A 20,918-nucleotide genomic window follows, 5' to 3' on the forward strand; every position below is an offset into this window, starting at 1 on the left:
TACGGGATTTATCGACAAAAGCCATTCTAGAGGGCCACACGTGCAATAATTCGTTACCCATTCGTGCCTCCGACCTTCTAAATCCGATGAAACGACCTGGTGGAGTGCATGAAACAAAAACGAAACAGATTCGCGTGTTTTATGCACTCCCGTGCATAATTAATTTCCTATTTCGGTGGCTGCTGTCGCGAGTGGATTTTGGAACAGTGGTTGGTCGTAAATCCGACCCACGGTAAAATCACCCTCAAACCTATCGGGGTGGGGGTGCGTGTTTAATCGCGGGTCTTAAAATTTGAAAGCTGCTCGGTCGCACTGGAAAGCACGTTCCTTCCGGGCCTACGCAAATCCCCCACGGGACGCTCCGAGGTGCAACCGGACGTTCGCAAAAGCACCAACGCATGGTAGGGAAAAAAAAGGGTCAAAAGGACACCTTTGTGTTTGCCCCGGTCAGGTGAGGAGCAACGAAGTCCTATCATATGCGACCGGTTCGTCGATGTTGCCGATAGGGGTATAAATAATAATAACACACGAGCTATGGCAACCCGCCGGGGTGTTCGTTTTGTTACGGTGTTTGGTTGTGGGGTGGGAGGGGCCGCGGAAAATGGCGCACGTTGCACTATCGGAAAGTGCAGCACGCAACGGTGCGAAACCCGGGAAGTGCAGCCCACTAGATCGTGGACCGTTCGAGGCCACGGCGCTTTCGTACGCTTTTTGGACGGCCCCTTTTTTGTTGCCGCACTGCTCGTTTCCTTCGGTAGAGAACTTCGATGGAGCATCGATTTCCCCTGCACTTGCTTCACGACGAATCAATTCAAAGCAACGAACCGGAATTGCATGTGCATACATTTGTTCCAGTTTTTTGCATTGAGCTTTTCTTTCCTTCGAATGGAATATGAAATTTGATGAAAGCGACTACCCAATTCTCGGTGCACGCCATCCGCAAGGAACCGGGCATTGGGCTTAACCTTACGTAATACGGGGGCCTTCTTCGTGTGCCATTTTTGGGCGCTGGGAAAAGCTGAAAACCAGGTCAAAGAATGAACTCAAAATTTGTCCAACCGAACCTGAAGCTACGATTTGGCTGCCTTCCATTGACACAAATGCAAAGCTGCACTATATTTCCTGTTGGCGAACTTTATTGAGCCACGTTGTCGGTGGGACTATCTTACTCGCTTGAAGGTTTTAATCTGTTGTATTAATGCTGTGAATGTTTTTAACTTCAAACACGTTTTTTCGGTTAAATCCCAGTCCAGTTGAATTGTAATTTCACATTCCGTGGTAAATCAATCTTGTAATTAAGGAATCAGCATTATTACAAATGGTTCGGGTTGACTGGTTGCTCAACGACTTACTAACATATTCGAGGTGTGCTTCTTTTATATGCGCTATCTAGACTTCTTGGATATCACCCCCTCTCAATCCGACAGTTCGATTGTCTTCACCAAACGCTTAAATTGTGTCGAATTGCATTTATTCATTCGAAAGCGCTCCACAACTTTTTCAAAAGTTCGCTGCTTGTAACAAAACCTGTGAAATGACCAGGTACTTTGCGCTTCCTTTTACTGCGCCTTAGCCGATTACCCTCCTGTAATGTCATCTTATGTTGATCCGCTTCAACGCCCTCCAAATCTTCATTTGGTACTGGTTCGACAACAACTGTAATCGCTTCTTCATCCGGTATCGGTTCCTAGACTACTTCGATATCAATCAATAAAATATATCGCATCATAGTCCTACTTTTGTTAGATAATTTGTAACAAACTCATACCGATGAAGATGTCTGCAAAATCCCATTTCTAGTTACAGTCCGCCCCAAACCGCATCGAAATCGAATTGCCGGTGCAGTAAATAATTGCAATATTCAACTGTTGCGTAAAGCGTACGAGTGCTTGACCCGCTGACGTTGCGTTGATTGGTTTCGCTGGCGTTGTCAACTGCCCACCTATTTGATACTTCCGAGTGACCTCTCGCAGATTTCCGGCACTCCTTCACCCATCCGACCTCCGTCCCACATGTGTGACAACAACATGCGATATGTTTGCATGGTCGAAGCCGTCCCGGCGAGATGCGGCTGCTCTTCGGTGCTGGCATTGGCGATGTAATTCGATTCATCCCTTGAGTGCAGCGTGTGGGAGGGGGTGGTACAGTAGAGTTGGTTGATTGAGAACTGTGCACGGATTCGGTGTGGCCCATAGATCCGTTGCGAACGGCTCATTTGTTACGAAGTCACATCGGCCACGATGCCGTGCGATGCCCAACCCACTCAATGCTCAATATTGCATGATAATGTATGCTGCCTGAGTGCTCGGTATTCCGTGACCAAAAACCGAGGGCCGGAAGAAGGGGGGATTGACCTTTTCCGAGCGCTGCGGTTCGACGAATATTTGTTTTCGATTGTTGGTGTTATTTTTCATAAAATTGATTGCAAAACAAATAGTCGCCGAGAAAATTTATTCTTCAGCGCGATTGCAATGTGTTCATGTCAAACAAAAAAAAAATACACGGCAAAGATTACATTACATTGAAACATTACTTTTTTTTTATAGAAAATCATCAAAGCTGTGGTGCGTTGCATATCGCCAAAGGGTGAATACCACACTTTTACTAACGCAAGATCAATTTCATTCACAACTTATGGTGGTCTCGAGGTACAGAATAGACAGTGTGGGAACACTTCAATCGATTGGACATGCATTTTCCCTTTTTTTTCCATTTTCCTCTAGGGCGGTTGGTGCGCTTATTGATTCGTTTAATGAGCGTTTTGCTCCGCTCTGAATGCCGCATGCGAAGTTTGGTCAGTCTTCTTCAAGCTAAGCAACGCGAGTGATCGTAACCGATTTGCTGGCCGATTTTTCCGAGTGTCAAGTTAGTGGGAACATAGAAGTATTTCGAAGCTCATTTGGGCCTGTGGTTGAAGTGTTGTAGGTCTTTGCATCGAGATAGAACAGCACAATTTGCTGTTTGGAAAATTATGGCAACGGGATGGAACGTTCCACCGGAGGTCGAGGTAGGTGTGGAGAGTGTTTTATGGCAATTTTATTTTACCAAAAAAGTGGACGTTCGTTAAAAAAGATCTTGTACAGTTAATTAATATTAATCAGCACTCACTGGAAGGTAATTATCATCGTGAACACAACAGCTCATTACTCTGTCGCGCCAGAATAATCCAGCTCTCGACTCACGAAAGAATGGTACTTTTAATCTCATAATTGGAAAAGTATCACCTCGTTACAACGCAGGGCGAGTGAAGTATGGCTTTCGCTCGACAAAAACGATGCTCCCTCTCCCACACCTTCGATTCCGAGTCGTCCATTTTTCACTTCTCGTTTTCTTAAACTTTAGCTCGTTAGTTGAGCCGACGCCCTTTTCAGTCAAGCAACAAGCCTATTGAATGCCGAGTTGCATTTCCGTGGCGGGCCCGATCTCGTGGTGCAATCAATCAGCCAATTAATTTTCATTCCCACACTCCAATCCCGTCCGCTCTCGGCGGTGGCAATGGTAACAGCATCCTTCCGTAGCCATTTGTGGCCTTGGGATGTGGGAGTAAATTGGTGCCGCGTATTGATTCGTGCTGAGGCTGAACTTTGTTAGCTTGTTAGTGCGCCACCCGGGGGTTGAGGGTTGGTTGTTTTGAAGCGCCATCGGATGTGCATTGTGCCGACCGTTGTCTGCTTGGGCGGGTGCCCGGGAAATCCCGTCAGACTGTAAGGATATCAGCAGGATTTTCACTGGCGGATGCATCTGAACCGTTGTTGGGTGACATTTATAGCGCTTCCTTCCGGTGTCGGAGTGAAAGGAAAAACTGCCTCAAAGGTCAAAGGTTTCAAAGCCGATACGGAAGTGGAACAACTTTTTGCCGGTAGTACCGGTAGTTCATTTGAATGTTGGAGAAATGTCAATCCATTCACCCCTTCCTTAACAATCGTGCGGTTGGGAAAAATCAAACCGAACACATTCTGTTTTGTCCGGTAGCCCCAGCTGGATAATTTATGTTTGCATTTCCCAAACAAAGGAGGCGGTAAAAACTAGTCATTAACAATTTGCATTGCAAATGTCATCGGGAAGCAAGCTTGTCGGAAGCTGTTTTCCATCGTAGGCGGCACAAAAGCTTGCTGGTGAATGTTAAATTTTCCAGCTGACTTCGTAAGCATGTGCTGCTTGGGGGGTTGTATATGTGTGTGTATGCTGTTAAGTAAGTTTATTACATACATGATGCATGCGCAGCCATCAGGCAGCAGTGTGTGTAGGAGCAAATGTGTATTGCATTTTTTAAAAGGTACTTCTTCAATTTGTGTCATCGTCAGCGTCGGTCGTGAACAACCGGCGGTTCGTGCACCCGTTTTCCTTCGGCCGCACCTAAATCAACCTTTCGCTCTACCGGCTGCTGTCGCAAGTGTTTGGCAAGGAAATTTATTATTTATTCACACATTAGCGCAGCCCGACCGCGTGCCCCCGCTGTTCCTTGCGTGCTGCTAAGTGCTGCATAAACTGTTGCTTTTCGAATTTCAATAAAATCCCGAAAGGCAAGGGGATGGGTTTTCGGTACTTGCAAGTCGTATATGTCTTTCCGCTCGGTTCGGTCGTTCCTGCTGATGGCGTTCGGCACATGCGTTTGGGGGGAAGGACGGAAAATGTTTACGGGGTATGTTCAAAAAAAGCAATCAGGTTACATACTAGCTGGGAGTACTTTTTGAACATAACCAGGAGAAGGGAACGATAGGAGTCGAAATAAAATGCAAAACAATTTTGAGAAAAATCCTATCAACTCGATGTTATTATATTTTCCCTTTACGTAAAGGAACCTTGACCAGCGTTTGTGGAGTGACTGGTCAGTATTGTTATTTTTGTTGAACTATTAAAGCATTTCTCAATACAAACCAGGTTTGAAGATGACATACAAAGATAGGAAAATGTAACACACATCTCGACGATCCAACTCTACGACATCAGACAATGTTCGCAATTTTGCCAGACGATGTAGCATACAAGGGCCCACATGTTAATGCACGGCTGCTCACTCTCTCGATTGTGCCCTGGGTCTCGCTGCAAACACGACTTTGCTGACCAAAATGGGACACTTTTCAGCAGAAGGAAGTTTCACCGGGGTGAAGTCGGTGGGGTGTTTTTTTTTGTCGCCCGAACATTTCCCCCCTCGACATGGCTACAACAAAGCTACGCAAATACACTTACAAGTAGATGTCGCCTGGACCCGGCCGGTCGTGTCTACTGCCAGGGCGTCGCCCACTTCAGTCGGATGACAAATATTTGCACACATATTTGCCGACAGTTTGGGCGCACTTTTCGAAGTTTGCGTTCGTTATTGTAATTTCTTTCCCGGACGACGAACGGGACGGGGTCGTGTAGCTCCCGAAGCGGTCGGCAGGAAATTCGAATTTCGGTACTGCAAATGGTACCTCTCACACACGACACCTTCCAGGCAACAGTGTTGGCTAGCCACCCCGCCTGGAACACTAGCCCTGCTTGAAGTTTCTCTCGCACTCGGTCGGTCGGAATGGGTAAATAAAATCCAACTTGGCTGGCCCAAAGGAATCACCACGTCGACACCGGCCCATTCGTGGAGGGAGCGTTTAGCTGCATCGGTGTTTCGTTTGCTTCGTTTTCCGGAACGGGGGTAGGCATGGATGATGCGTGCCAGTGCAACATTAGAGCGAACGCCCGTCAACGAGGCGTCGAGTGTTGAGTGTCAGCTTAATTCAACTTTAATGCTCGCTGGGGGTGCATCTGCTGGTGGAGACGGGGGGAAACAGGAAGGAAACACACCGGAGCACCCTTTTAGGCAAACGTGAAAATCACGCCCGGCTCAGGCAACGCTTAAATTCATTAAACGAGTGAAGGACCAGCGCTTCTACGGAAAAGGGATTAATTAACTGATGCTTGGACGGTTCATTACTGCCGGAAGGCACGCTGCTTTTGTTTTCATTTCTTCGAAATATTTTTTCCCACTTTCCACGTATCCCATTGTTTGTAGCTCATTGTACCGATGTGTGAATGTGATGGTGCATAATGCGCGCCATAACATGTTTTCAGAACCGGGGAATCGATGAATACATTTGTTTGTTGATTATTACCCGTATTTTCGCGCATAATAATAGCTTTACAGCTTTTCAAATCGACAAACAATCATTTTATATGGATTTTCGGTATATTTCCTTTTGATTCGTAGCAATTGGGTTTTTTCTACCTGTCAACCTGAGAGAACATTGATTATTATTCATCATCATTTTCATCAAAAACTTCTATCAAATGACACTTACATAAAACATGAAACATTTGGAAATTGGACATTGGGAGAAGTCATATTATGCAAACAGTGTTCCTCCAACATGTTGTTGTGAATTGTTAAACCATACAGTAGGAATATTTTTATTACACACAAATATAAAGCATAGACACAGCACATTTTGTTTAAAATTTCACAAATGGAAATCATTCCCTAATTAAAAATAAAAATGATGCTGAGAAACTAATTTAATTCAACGATGACATAAGACACTGGCGAAAGATGTGTTGTGTCTGTGTCAAAATTTAAAAATTATATAAATCTCTTGCATTCAACATTCACCACCCATACGTTTCGATGACAGTGTCCAGGGGCAACCTAAACTACGTCACCGCATCGCGATTGCTTCTGCCACAATCAAATTTGATAGCTTTTAGACAGCAGTACACTTTCTTTTCGGCACGGCATGTTTTTTTACGTCCCTTTTCTGTATCACAAACGCTCGACGTCTTAATGAATTTTAATGAGCTTTTTTTCAATGCTTTTCTTACTTCCCTCGATGGTCCGGCATGCCGTTGCGTTCTTCGTTGTTGGAACGACGCAAAGACTTTCGTTCGCCTCGTCCGCTAGGGTCAGAATAAGTTATGGGAAATGGGAAAAGAAACATAAATGTCATTTGAATGGAGGTATCAGCGGGCAAGTGGCGTCTTGTGCGAACGGTGCTGCCAGAGTTGGCCGTGAAGGAAACAGAGCAAAAAAGAGAGAAAGAGGGATGAAAAAAGGGAAGAAAAAAAGCTGGAAAATATTTGGATGCTGCAATCCGCAACCGTAACCGGCCCCGGTAGGTGCTCATAAATTATGCATACCGGAGGCACCGTTCGGGTTCATCGTGCAAATAACTTTTCGGCTTTTCTGGGAGGGGGGTGGACATGGGTTGTCTACTTTGCTTTCCCAATCGAAACCAGGCCAAAACCTCCGCTGCTTGCCTGGCTTCATCCTGTTCGATGGTCACTTTCTCACCGGTTGGAAAACCTTTCGTTTTTCGGTAAATCTAGACAGACCCGGTCGCTTCCTCACAAATCACAGAACCGAAGCACGACGCACAATCATCGTTCGCGTCCCGTGCGTGTTTTCTCGAGACGGATCGTTTTTTTCTTCCAACTCACGACCACCAAGCGACGGGAACCGCAAGTGGAAGCGATCGACGAAATGTAACCGAATTTCATTACCCGCCCCAGCCGGGGTTTTCTGGAGCTCGGCTGCCAAATCCATCCCGGCCATTGGCAGTTCTCGAAGCTCCCGCTTTGTTGGATGTGCCGGAGATGAGACATCTTTGAAAGGGGAAGAAAAAAGATCCCCACGCGGCACCGGCACGTGTTGCGTCGGGACTGGAAAAACTTATCCCCTTGTTTCTTCGTGCCCGAAAAAGGGACCAAACCGCCGGCATGGTGACGCAACAGAATGTGATTTCGAAGAAATTTCACCACCGTGGAGGTACGCAAAGTGGATCTACTCGAGTGCCATCCGGTGGGGGTTGGTTTGGAGCCGCTGGAAATCGCTTAAGCCCCGGGGCAGAAGTATTTCCCATTCCGCCATTTCTAATTGCACCGGAACCGTTTGGCTTTCACGTTGAGGATATTTATAGAATTTGGATTATGGTGGCATTTGGAGGAACGGTTGGTTCCCTTTCTGACTCCGTTAGTTGTTGTGTTCTTTCCTATCACACGCTGAAACATTATATTTTCAATGTTGATGACAGTTGCATTAAACCAGGAAAACAAATGAGTATGAAAATTGTTTTCTGGTTGAATTTGGCTATCTATTAAAAAGCAAATCCAGCTGCATGTTATTTCCTTCTAAAACTAATGAGCTTTTCCGATTTTTGCTTTTCCCAATAGAATTCAGCTGAACAAGTTTGACGGCTAATTTAGTTTAGATCATTTTAACGTCTGTCGTTATATTAAAAAAAATTATAAACAATTCCTTTATGTTCGTGCTGCTCAAAATAATTATTCGTGGAAAATTGCCCTGGCACACCACGGAAAACCGTATCAGACCACGGATGATTCGAATGAATAAAGCAAACAACAACATGATTCTCTTCTGGTGCAGAAACGAAACCCATAACCCATGCATGTCGATTATGCTCGATGAATATTTTCCTGACAGCTGTGTTTATTTTTGTTTATTTTCTTGTTATTTGTTGAAAATGCTTCCCACTATCCCTCTGCCACCCGTTGCGCCGGAAAACTTTCCTCGCAAAGGGCTGTAAAGGGTTTATTTTTGGTGTTCGCCTAAAACACCCTTTTCTGCGACCCGTCACTGTCAGACGGCGACGGTGGCACGTGGAATGGAGACGGCGCGCGTGATGATGGAATTATTTTCGGAAGGCATCACACTCCAAGCGGACGGCGTAATCATTTCCCTCCTCCACCAGTCGAATGCCATGGATTTCCACTCGGGGGTGGTAAAGCTTTTTGCTGCTTGCACCGTATTTATCCGTTCGGAGGTACACGCGTGTCCTTCTTCCGCTTCTTACGTCCCCAATCCTAGCTCCGGTCCTTCCGGGTCCCAAGTGAGGTTCCAACTCCGTGCACCGTATTGAAAGATGGAGCTGGAAGAAACGCTCATTACTCGTAGTGGGGTTCTTTTTTGAACCGAGCCATTATTTCGAGCGCTTTCGAGAGACGATCTGTGCACCATTTTGGAATCGGGTGGCGAATAATCCCGACGGAGCGGAAGCCGCACTGGCAGCAGCTGTAAGAGGTCGCATTAAGCGAGTGTTAAATTTTCTCCAAACCATGCTCCGGCGCCTTCCCGAAGGGTCGCACCGGAGGGAACGGACAAGCATTCCTTCCGAGCCTCGGTTACTTTCCGTTCGGCACTTACTGGAGGCGCCCGGCAAGGGCTTCCGAGGTACGTAGGTCGAGTGAGGGATAATTCACAGTAGCACTAATGTTAAAAGGATTACACCCACAAAGTGCACAGCTGTGTGCCGAGGGACGAGGCCCTTTCTTCGGGCGTTTCTTCACCGAAACCGGTCGGTTTCTTGCCAGTACATACACGATGACTGCTTCGTCGAGGCTTGGGATGAATTTTCACACGCAATCAAAACGAAATTTCGCTTGCAGTTTGCCGGCGAAACTTTCCAACCATCCCACCGGTGGTGTCACGTATTGACGCAGGCCGACGTGGGCCGGAGGTTCCGGGAACTTCGGTTTCGGTTCTCAGGCGGAACTAGTGCGGTTGGCGGCGTCGTGAAGTTGTAATTTGCCGTTAAAATTTAATCCATCGGAAGCTGGTTGGTACGTGGTTTGGCCTTGGATTAATCGCCCCGTGCCGAAAGCAGTAAACGGTTTAGAGGCTCGTAAACGGGGGCGACTTTGAAATAGTTAAACTCCGCTTGGCTTCAGGGCGTTTGAGAAAATAATCATCATTCGTCGGAGGTTATTGTTTCCCGAAGTAAAACCCCATATGATGGTTGTAAATATTTAAGAAGGTTTTATTTCTTAGTAAATGTGCCTACAATAAATTGAAAGCAATTTACACCTCATAACACATATGAGACAGGTCATTATTAAGTAGTTTTTCACTCTTTTATGCGCCTTTAGAAGTGGAGAGACAAGTTTTTAGATAAAATGGCTCATTTGTCGTACGATGACCATGAAAAGGCAGTTGATAGCAAAAGAGGATATTTTTATACCTATGTAACAGTCTTGTTTGTCTGGCGCTCGGTGTTTTGATATGGTTTATTGCATAAAATCCGCCTTGTTTAACAAATTTCCTCGCATTAATTTGTCATGGGAGAATGAGTACAGATCACGGTTCGTAAAATGATTTGTAAAAGTGTTCAAACAAGAAAAACATTTTTTAATCAACAAATCTTGTATTTTCATTTATTGTTTTCACCTTTGTTTTAATTGTCGTGTTCTATTTCTGCTGTTAAAAGGAACCCAATATTAGAATGATTAGCATTATATGATTTTTTTTGTATTTCAAATTTGTCTCTCTTTTTCCTGGAAAGTAATTTTAATAAAATAGTTCACTTAACATTTTTTTTCTATTTTCATATAACGCAAGACAAAAGTTGTTTTCAAATTGAACGTAAAATAACTCATTAAGCTAGGTTAAGGATTCGAAATAATATTTTTAATGTGAATCTTCCCTCAAAATAATATTTTCCATAGATGCTTGTGATCATAATATCATAAGATACATTATGATTGGAATGATTTTTTTTCTTTTAACAAATGTGATTACCAATAACAATACTCAAGTAGTATGGCGTATGCTCACAAATGTCACTTTTTGTTTGTTTTTAGATTAAATTTGAAGAACATACTGTTATTATTTTCAGTTGGAATCTTTCCTATTGCTTTAATAATTATTAATTTAAAATTAGGCCCCATGCTGGATGCGTAAGAAAACTTTCTTCAAATTATCATTGAAAATGATGTTGCGGCACTTTGCTAGCATTGTTTATCTGCGCTAATCATCAGGATACTGGGACGAGCAGGCAAAAGCAACGGAAACAGTGGATCAAACTGCGGGTGCAATAGTTCAACTCGAAAGCGTGCGAAAATCCTTTCCGTGACGCCCTGACCTACTCCAAGCGCGCGCGCACGTTCTCGCGTTCCATCGGGGGGCTGTCAATCTGGCCCAAAAGCGGGCCTCAAAAATCCGCCACCGTCATCGGGTGGCCCGGGCTCACCCGGTTCCGTGACAGCGCGCCGCTCCTTAGCAACGCCACCGACGTCCGGCCATTGGTGGCAGGCGAACTATTTACCCCGTCGCCATGGGCACCGGCGGCCAGGTTTCTTCAATAAGCGCGTTGCCAAGGAGAGAGAGTGTTTTTTTTTTCATGCCTGCTGGAAGAAGTTGGCACCCGTGGACTGGCTGGCTTCGGACTCCAGCACCGACCGGGACCGACTGGTGGACGCATTTTCACGTTTTCCGTCCGTGCGGGCAGACCGAGCGATCCATCTCGCGCCGTGGACCTTCACGTGGCCGTTCTGCTCGGAGCCCAGAGTCCCCCTCCAAGTGGTGTTGGTGGTGTTCCGTGTACAGCGGTGTTCTCCCGGTGTTGCCGCTCCTGTCGGTGCGTGTGACGTACATGGGCTTGTACTGCAGTGTTTTCGATTGCCAGTCGCCAGTTAGTGAAGCAAAACACAACACTATCGCTTTTCCAGCAGGAACCATCCGGCCGGACCGTCGCCGTTGTTGAGCCAGAGCCTGTGAGCCCTTCCGCGGACATCTTGTGCGTTTGTGTGGTGCACCAGCGTCATCATCATCCCGCCGTCCCACGTGACGTTTTGGCCAGTCGCTGCCCGTTTTTCGCCGTCGAATCGAGCCGTCGATTTGTGTTGTTATGGTTGTTATCTCTGCTAACGTTGACGTTGGTGATGGCTTGGGCGTTGGGTTTTTCAGTTGCTCGCACCATGTTTTCCCCCTGCCAAACCGACACTCGTATCTTGTGCTAGCGCTTAGGAAACTTTGCTTCAACCGTTCTTTTCAACGCAATCCCCCAACCGGAACGCCGGAAGAAGATTCCTCTCGCTCCCAGGTGGTTCCGACGTCAAGGGGGCAGAGTGGGAGAACGTTACGGAAAAAGTGTCCCACAAATTGACCTCGGAACATGCCTGGGAGCGCTTGTGTGTGCATTTATTTCAATGACTGTGCGTGTGCTTGTATGAGTGTGCCTTAGTTTTTGTCGTGCCCATATGTTTTGAAATAAGTTTCCAGAAATCCACCTCCTTAAAAAGAAATTATAACCACCTTGAATGAACTTCATACTAATACGCTTCTCTTCGTTTTCTGTTCTATTCCCTCGGTTTTATTGTGCGCATTGAATGTTTTCGCAAAACAAACAAAACACAAACACTTATCCGTAATTGACGTGCGACTCCATCAAACGACCGCCTATCATCATCATCATCATCATCGTCATCTCCTTCTTGATGGTCCTTTGATAATCGTGCCTGCCGGAACTGCAACACCCGCGCAACCCCACAGCCGACGGAGCTCCCAAACGAGGACTTTATGACGAATCCTTCGCTGGCCATGGACGCTTGTTTCACCGCTTTCGATAAGGATGGGTAAGCGAACAAACAAACAAACAAACAAACAAACGTGTAAAAACGGTGATTGAAAAATCGTCTGTCAAAGATCATTCCCTTCCAGAAATTTCGACAAGTCGCATTCGCATTACTTGCTTCCAGAAAGTATCGGGAGAGTGCAGGCGGGACGGGACACACTGACAGTTGTTTTTGGTCGTGTTTTCAGAGTGCGTCTTTTTTTTTTTTTGTTCTTTCCAACTTTACTTCGCCTTCGGTGACGTTTGAAGCGCGTCGAAACGGGGAGTGAGTGAAGGATCTAGTAAACCGTGCCGAGTGAGTGACAGGAGTGTGCAGGAGTGAAATCTGAACGTCAAATCGACCGACTGAGTGCTACCTTTCACTGCGAGCGGGAAACATTTGCGAAAGCATTTGAAAGTAAAACAAAAACAAAAAAGAAATATTTTCTTGCGCAAGTTGCGAACCGTCTTCGCAATTGTGAAGGCAAGGTATAACATCCAATTGCGCTCGAGTTCTGCTCTCCCCACTTGACGAAAGCTTGTCACTCGCTTCAGCCGGATGCCGGTGTTCGTTCGACCAGCTTTCTTGCTTTATGATTTCCCCATTTTATTTTGGCCCTTCGCACACAGCTGCCTTTTGAAGGTCTCGATATGTTTTCTTTCTTTTATGGAGCTTATATTGAACCCAAGATTCTGTCCCCACACCCCCGAAAACACACACACACACAAGGTTGAGGCACGAGCCTTACGCTCGCTTATTGCGCCAAAAGCGCACGAGAATATGTCGCAGTGGATAAAAATAAATCCGATTTTATGGCAATTCAATAAAATGCACTATTGCCGGCGGGTTGGTTTGGATTGACGGTTTGCTCGTGCTCGGAACATGGAACACGGTATGTCCGTGAGTGTGCGTGTGTGTGTGTTTGCGTGTCTGTTTTCATACGGGTTTTTTGCGGGCGCAATCGCCAGGTAGTGAAAGCTTCCAGCTGAAGAGACGGTTTAAGTGAATCACGGGTTTCATGTACTATTTTATGACCGCTGAAGGGTCCTAGTGGTTACATTGATCATACTTTACTCGAATTTTGGATACTCTCTTGGAAAAGGTTTTGCCACAATCATTTCCTAAAACATTTTCGCTTAACGAACGCCGGCGTAGGTGTTTCTTCAACTGGCACATTTTCAATCCCTCAAACCGTACAATCAATTGCTGGAACAAAATTTATCATTTAAATCTGCATTGCTACCACGAAACCACCCGAAACCCAATTGTTGAACCAATTATACCTTAATTAGCATATGCTGAGCTTTTCGGGGCGGTAATGTGGCGGGTGCGGCGGGGCGAATCAATTATTGATACACTTTTCGCTACACGCTACACAGATTTACAGTCATAAATCGTGCCGCCCCCGTTTGCAAAGCGCTCAAAAGTTATCGATTGGCAATAAATCTAGCTCCGTCGTGAATCAAATCTCTGCTCGGGTGGCGTTTGTCAACGCCCCGATATGTGTTGCTCTTAATGTGCGTTCACGTTTGCACCCCAAGTGTGGTTTGGTGGGGTGTGAGAGCGGGGTAAGTTAGCGCCTGGAGAACTGATTTTGATTTACTACCCGCTACTTGCCGAGCGAGGGAATTTTCCACCCAACGCTGCAGCATGATGCAGCTCGTACTTTCGAAAAGGAAATTGAACTCCATCCTGGCCTTTGGATGGTTCCGAAAGATATCATTTGCCACCTTGGGGTAGATCGAGGTGGTCACGTTCACGTAGGGAAAATGGGAAAATCTCATCTTAGGTTGATATGTGTCGTACCTTTGCATGTGCAGGTCGATTTTGTGGAGAAAATACCAAACTTTCGACCCTTACGGATGGTACTTTCTTTTTTTGTACCACGACCAACGAAGCAAGGGTGAGGTTGGAGGAAGCAGAGGTTGTTATAGTTGCTTATGATCGTAGCCAGCATCGCCACCAAAGCAGGTAGTGTGGCCCGAGAACATAAAAATGGCAGTAACGGTCGGGCACAAAGCGATACACTTGCTCCCCGGGAGAACGTATTACCTTTTGATCAGGCAATAAATTTCAAATTTTTTCACTGTTTAAGACCGTTCGCTCGCCGCTTCCCATCCCGACGGGTCGGAAGTGGGCACCTTAAGGGCACTTTGGGGTGCCGACGAAGGCGGGCCTCTTTCCCCAGTGCGCCGCTGTCATCAATATCGCCCCGTGCCGAACGGCGGAACTCGTCGAAGTTTTTCCCACACAAAACCCCTCCACCGGCGCTGCGAGCCGAGCCGTGGCGAGTGAAGGTTTTTGCTGTCGGAAGCTGGCTGCGTCGGGCTTTGGGAAAATTTATGGTGCATGCAGTTGATGGCAAGATGCACCACGGGGATCTCCGAAGGCTTCGGAAGAATGTGGTACAAGACCACCCCCCGCTTTTGCTTGCTTGGGAATCTCTTTCGTACCGCTTTTCGCACATTACGATGGCGGTGGTTCGGGTTGGTTTTTTCTTTCTGGAAGCTGGGCGGGGGAAACGACTATAAGGTCATAAAGAGTTTTAGTGACAACTTTTCGAACTCGTTTGCCCGATGCGATGTGCCAAAGCGTCGCGGGTACGATGGAGCTCGCACAAGGAAGCGCCACTTCCAGCGGTATCCTTTCTTCTTCAACCCAGCGCGAACGAGTAGCAGCAAGAAGTTGGCTGTAAAGTTTTACGACCGGTTGGTTAACTCGGCAACACCAATGACAACCGATCGCAATCGGGGCAGTGATTGTACATTCCGTTAAAAGAGCGATACCATCCTTTGGCCTTTGGCTTTGGCTGACGACACGTACCAAAGATAAACTTTAATCTTTCGTTGAGCTTCCGGTTGCAGCTGCATGCTGAATGGTTCGGTGGGATAAAGAGTTTTAGCGGGTAATCTCGGCGTTGATAGATTTGCTAGGTTTTTCTGCATAAACTACGTAAGCGAATGATGTTTTAAATATCAGCAAAAATATGGAAAAGTTATACTAAAAAAATAATTCAAATAAAGGTTCACTCTCACCATTGCTGGTAATTCTGAATAAAATAGATTTAAAATAAGCTGAACAGTGGTTTTTAAACTTAAACATGAGTAAGCTGTTAAAGTTTCCCATTTGCTTATGAAGAGTTTAGCAAACTTTAATAACTTTGCTTTTAGGAACGGAAGCTTACAAATGTCATTGCATTTAGTCATCAGTTTTTCAAATTGTTAAGTGGAATCTTTCATTTGTTTTTGTATATTTTATGCATTGTTTTAACCTTCTTTGAATTAACTGTCAAAATGATGAACGTGACAAATAATTTTTGGTGGAGACAGCTGGCTGGTTTTTGTATCGATTTTTTATTCCAACTTTGCGAATCAATTCTACGAAAAAAGATTGTTTTATTCGATCTAAAGGACCTAACCTACACCCTTAGGTTTTATAAAACAATAACCGGGTTTAAAATGATACTATTGTCATATTTTGAATAAAAATAAAGAATATCGTCCCGTCAGTCTGTCACCTAGTTTTGAAAAAAATAAATAGATTACATTACTTTAAATAACATTGTGTGCTCATTTTTATTGTTTAGAACTCGATACAGTCTAACGTCGGCGTGCAATGTTTTTGGGTGCCTCGAATCGTATCCACCAGGAAGTAGAAAGACAAGCCGGGGTGGGGGGGGGGCTGGGTTGGGGGGGGGGGGGTGGGGGGCACATATATTCTGCCAGAATTTTCCATTTATGCAAGGGGCCTTTTTCCGCACCTTAGACGGCGCCATCGGCCGATTGTATTCCAATGCGGTGGAGAAAATAGAAAATGCACCACCCAGTGTTTGCCAGTTTTGTTCCCGACCGTTCCGTCAGTAGCCGTACGTGTTGTCGAGAACAAAAAAACCAACTGGTTTCCTTCACCTCCCATCGTCCGGGGTTGGGTTGCTGAATGCAAATGCATAGGCATCGAGACCGGCACCGCCAGCAACAGCATAGCGATAACACCGACGCAGCAGTGAACGCCTCCGCGACACAATGGGCCCGACAACGAGTGACACTCGATTTGCTGTCACAATATTCCAGTGACAATGATTAGAGAAAGTGGTAGCAGAGGGGGCGCCAAACGAGGTAGACTAATGGAAAAGGTTGAATTCAAAAAAAAAGCGAGAGAAAGAGAGAGGTTGACGTGGCCGGAAACCTGACGGAAAGTGTAGTGGGAAATGTTGAGCAGGAGCCGAACCCGCTGGCAAACGACAAAAAGCCTAGCGCCGTACATTTGACAGTGGCAGCAGCGCGTTGGCTCGAATAGTAGGCTAGGAACCTATAACACATACACAAACACATACACATTCATGCACCGTTTTCATTGGTGTCTGGTGAACCGTAGAGTTATGGTGTCACCATTGTTTTGGTCCGCTTGGCCCAACAGTGTGCACTCGGTACCGAATTTAGAGCTCGTCATTCACACCGAGCCCAACTCGGGGAAGTTGAAATGAAAACTGGAGAAAGTGGAAAGTGCGCCTGCATACGTGCGTCAACGTGACAGCATATACGGCCCTCGGGACGGTACTGTCATACGAGAAAACCCCTCCGAGTCTTCAGGGATACAGTGGAGCAATAGTGGTGCGAAATTAGTTTTCCCAAAACAAAAGACCTGGCTGCTAAAATAATCACCTTCGTTCGGCGAAACTTATATTTTTTGTATCTGTTAGTCGTTTTATTTTCTTTAATTTTAATATGTTAGTATAAATTTAATGAGCTTATCTGCGTCAACCGTTGTTGTAAATTATTACTATCTCGATCGATAAGCCTACCAAAGATGTTGTTTTCACTATTCACCCCTATCTGGTGTAGGATGTAAATCACGGGAAGAATAAATTGAAAATATTTCAATTGAAACCTTCCCATCCTTTCGTCGCCCCGGGAAGGCATTGGATGCAAATATTAGGGACCTTTTCGGTTGCGGTCGGATTGCCACGCGAAACCTATAACCTTTAACCCTTTTTCCTACCCTTGCGGAACCCTTCAAAGGAACGTGTATAAAACCGAATTGCAACTACTACGTACGGTGTGTGTGCGTGTGTGTTTGTGTGTGTGTGTGTCGCTACATACACACGCGCTCTCAAAAATCGCAAATCGATCAACCACAGGCAATGGAGTGTACCGTTCGTTTTAGGTAAGAAAGTAGGGATCGAAGGAAGGAAGGAAGGAAGGAAGGAGAAAAACATTTCCGGATATCCGTAGTAATTTATTTTTGCCTTCACAAGCCCAGGCAAACACGTGTGTGTTCACCCGTGCGCCAGACTAGGGGCTCTATTTATTCATCTTTCGACGTCAGCCACAGTTCCCCGAACGGGTTCAGAACCACCAAAGAGGTGGTCGGTTGATAAATTTTCATAGCTCCCATTTTGGGGGTTTCGTTAGAAGCCCTGAACACTATGTTGTGTATGTGTGTGTGTGCTGGTGTATGTGGCCAGTATTCTATCTCACACTTGCCAAATCCCCAACACGAAAGGGGATTTCGGTAAGGGCACCATCGGCCTGCGTTACTCGATGTCGGGAGGGAATCTAAAAATGGCAACCATCCCGAACCGATCCTGGATTCCATTTTTGCACCTTTTCTCTGCTTGTGTGTGTGACTGTGTACCTATGTAGCCGTCGGTTACTGAGGGATGAGGAAACACCTGATTTTTATCAGGAATATTTTTCGCTCGCCTTTTTATTCGCTTCAGTTCGGTTCAGTTCCCTTCCCCGGCAGCCAAAGGTTATTGCAAACCATTCGTCAGCTCGTGGCGGTGATCAGATCAAATAAATAAACCGATAGCAATAGAGCGGAAGGATGTGCGGCTATAGATAGATGCGTGGCTTGATGTGCCCTGGGACGTATCGAACGTAATCTAGATAATTTATTCATGGCTAGAAGCAAGACTGCGGAAAAAACAACGAATGATCCAGAAATCCACCATCGGCCATCAGTTGGGGTAGTTCAGTGCAGTTCCTTTTTTTTCGTCTCCCCTTCCCGCACCCTGGAGCAACAAATTAAATGAATCGGAATCGAGTTATATTTTCTCATTTGCTGTTATGATACCGCTATTAGTTTTCATCGGCGAGCATCAATTGTTTTCATTTATTTCCCTGGAAAACCGAACCCAGGAGACGGAGGAGATGCTTAAAATAGCATCCCACATTATTGCCGTTTGTTTCACAACTCGAGTGTTTGCAAAATTCGTTTTACACGACCGGAAAAGGTTACGGCTAGATGGTCGTTTTTATTTATTTTTGTTTTGTGGCACAACACGTTCTTTCGCTCTGATATATGATCGCCATCAAAGGACCATCGGAGACTGGACTAGGAGTCGCAATTTATTGGGGGTTTTTGCTGGTACCGGACCTTTTTTTACGCTGCTTATGATGATTATGATGATGGTGATGGGCAAAATCCCGGCCTTGTTTTACAGCGACATTAGTTTTTATTCGCTTGGGAGTTTGGTGCTTTTTGAAGCACCCGTTACTGTCCCGGTTATCTAATGGTACACATGGAACCGCAAACCCACGGGGATTATCTGCAGTTATTTATGCGCCAGACGCTTTCCAATCCCATCCGTCATTCGTGGATCGCCCGCCAGATCGTTCGTCCGATCGGTGGAGCGGATAAATATGCAAAATGTGTGTGTCTGTGTGTATGCCGCGCGGCCATATACGACCATTATAAGCCGGTCGCTGCTTATCGGAGCCGTTTATCTCGGTTCGGGTGCAGGAGTTTTGTGACCCGCCGTGAGAAACCGGCGCTTGCTCGGGTGCAGACGGAAATAGTTTTTCGGAGCTCGTGACGCGATAGCATAAATCACTCATAAACGGGGGTTTCACGGCGCGGGACCGGTGGCCCCGGCGGCACGTGGCATGTAAATTGTTGTAACCGAACAGGACGAGCTCTCTCGAGCCGGTGCTGGCAGTGACAAAGTGCCGTTTAAATGTTACCGAGCGGGTGAAATGAATTTATGGCTGTCCCATTTCCTCGTCAGTGCTGGAGAGGAATAGTTTTGAGTGGCTGGTTAGCTTCAAGTTCGCATAATTACCAGACAAATGGGTGCTAAACAACGTTGAATGGGCAGAACTGTTTCAATTTGATATGATTTGATTTATTTTGCATATCTAAATTGCCACTTTATGTTTCTATTTAATATTACTCGATGTTTGTTCATGATTTATGTCGTAAGAAACAAACATGAATTTTATCACTTTAAAGTACCGTTCCTTCCTGCCAAAAGCCACCGTTAAAGGGATGTATAGTTTCCTGCTTCACAAATTAAATTAAGCCGTTAAATTGACCCAACGCTACCCCGTGTTCCATCATTCAATTTTGGCCATTTGTTCCGTTGTCATGCCCGGGACAATAATCCGATCCGCTGAAAGGGAGCCCCGAGTGGCAAAACCGTACATTATGCCTCACGTGTCCAAACCCCGAAGCGGACGGAAACAGTTGCCTCGTGTTAATCATGAATCGAATGAATAGGTATGTCCGGGGCAAACATGAGATGTCATTTCCGTTGGCGATCGATACCGGCAAGATTTTCGGGGGTATGAAACAAGAGCGGATGGTTCGGTTGAGCGGGCGGCGAATTCGAAAGTAATTAGTGATAGTTGACGAGCTATTCTTGGGGAACAATGAAGATGATGGTGCAGATGATGATATTTTGATGAAAATGAATTGATTGAACGCTGCCGGGTGGTGTTACGTACGAAGGGGTTGTATGGTGTATGGTTTTCGTGTGTTTCCTATCGACCCTATCGGGATTGACGTCACTGAAAAATGTGTGCTGCCCGGCAAGCTGATGACGTCAATTAGAATTTTGTTTCATCCTTTGAAGGTATCAATTTGCATGTTTATCCTTCGTTCGGCTGGCGGAATGAGGGTTTTTCTTTTGCTACTCTCAGTCTTACACTGCAATTAGCACAGCTTTCAGAACAAAATAAAACAAAAAAACCTAGCTTAACCAAGTACTCTTTGAGTGCACATTCACGTAGTTTATAATTGTCTTCAAAAATGGTCATTAAACTTGATACTTTTCCCTCGGCCAATGTCTTTTGTTGAACGCAACTGCTTAAGCCCATCGTCGAGTAAAAGCGTGTCGGAAAACGAGCAGCAGTAATTCATGCTGCTCACTTTTGAATGCAGCTGGTGCACTTTCGCCAGCTTCTTGCTTTGCTCTAGGGAAAACGGGTTTTCCTCGAGTTGCTCCACGTCCGGCCACATGGTGCACCGTGCAATTAAACTTTTCACTTCAGCTGGCAATGCACAAGACGTAAAGCAGGTTACAAAAAGGAATTGTATGGTGTTGTTTTATAAATGAGGCACAATTTTTCTCCCTTGACTTGGGATGATAAACGGGTTACTGGGTTCTTCTGCTCCACGGCACGCAAAGTGGCGATGTAAAACTTGAGAATAAGACTGATATCTTAACACATAAATGAGCCCGCTGGGCAAGACGAAACGCTTTAATTTGTAAACAGTACTCGCTCTTGTGTGCTGATGTATCATGTTTCTGTTAAAGCTAAATTTACACTCCTCTTTTTTAACTCAATATACGGGAACACTTTATTCATAAACAACCAGGC

At 45.6% G+C, this 20,918-nt stretch overlaps 1 protein-coding gene across 1 annotated transcript in view; it reads left to right on the forward strand.

The window, feature by feature from the left end:
* The window catches only part of LOC131261199 (nicotinamidase), a 46,572-nt gene that overhangs the window by 10,079 nt on the left and 15,575 nt on the right, over window positions 1-20,918 (forward strand). Inside the window, exon 2 of the mRNA XM_058263166.1 lies at window positions 12,254-12,336. Within this exon, the coding sequence (XP_058119149.1) occupies window positions 12,254-12,336 (83 nt within the window). The remainder of the gene's footprint in view (window positions 1-12,253; window positions 12,337-20,918) is intronic.

This window comes from Anopheles coustani, chromosome 3, assembly GCF_943734705.1.
Source record: "Anopheles coustani chromosome 3, idAnoCousDA_361_x.2, whole genome shotgun sequence".
NCBI lineage: Eukaryota > Metazoa > Arthropoda > Insecta > Diptera > Culicidae > Anopheles > Anopheles coustani.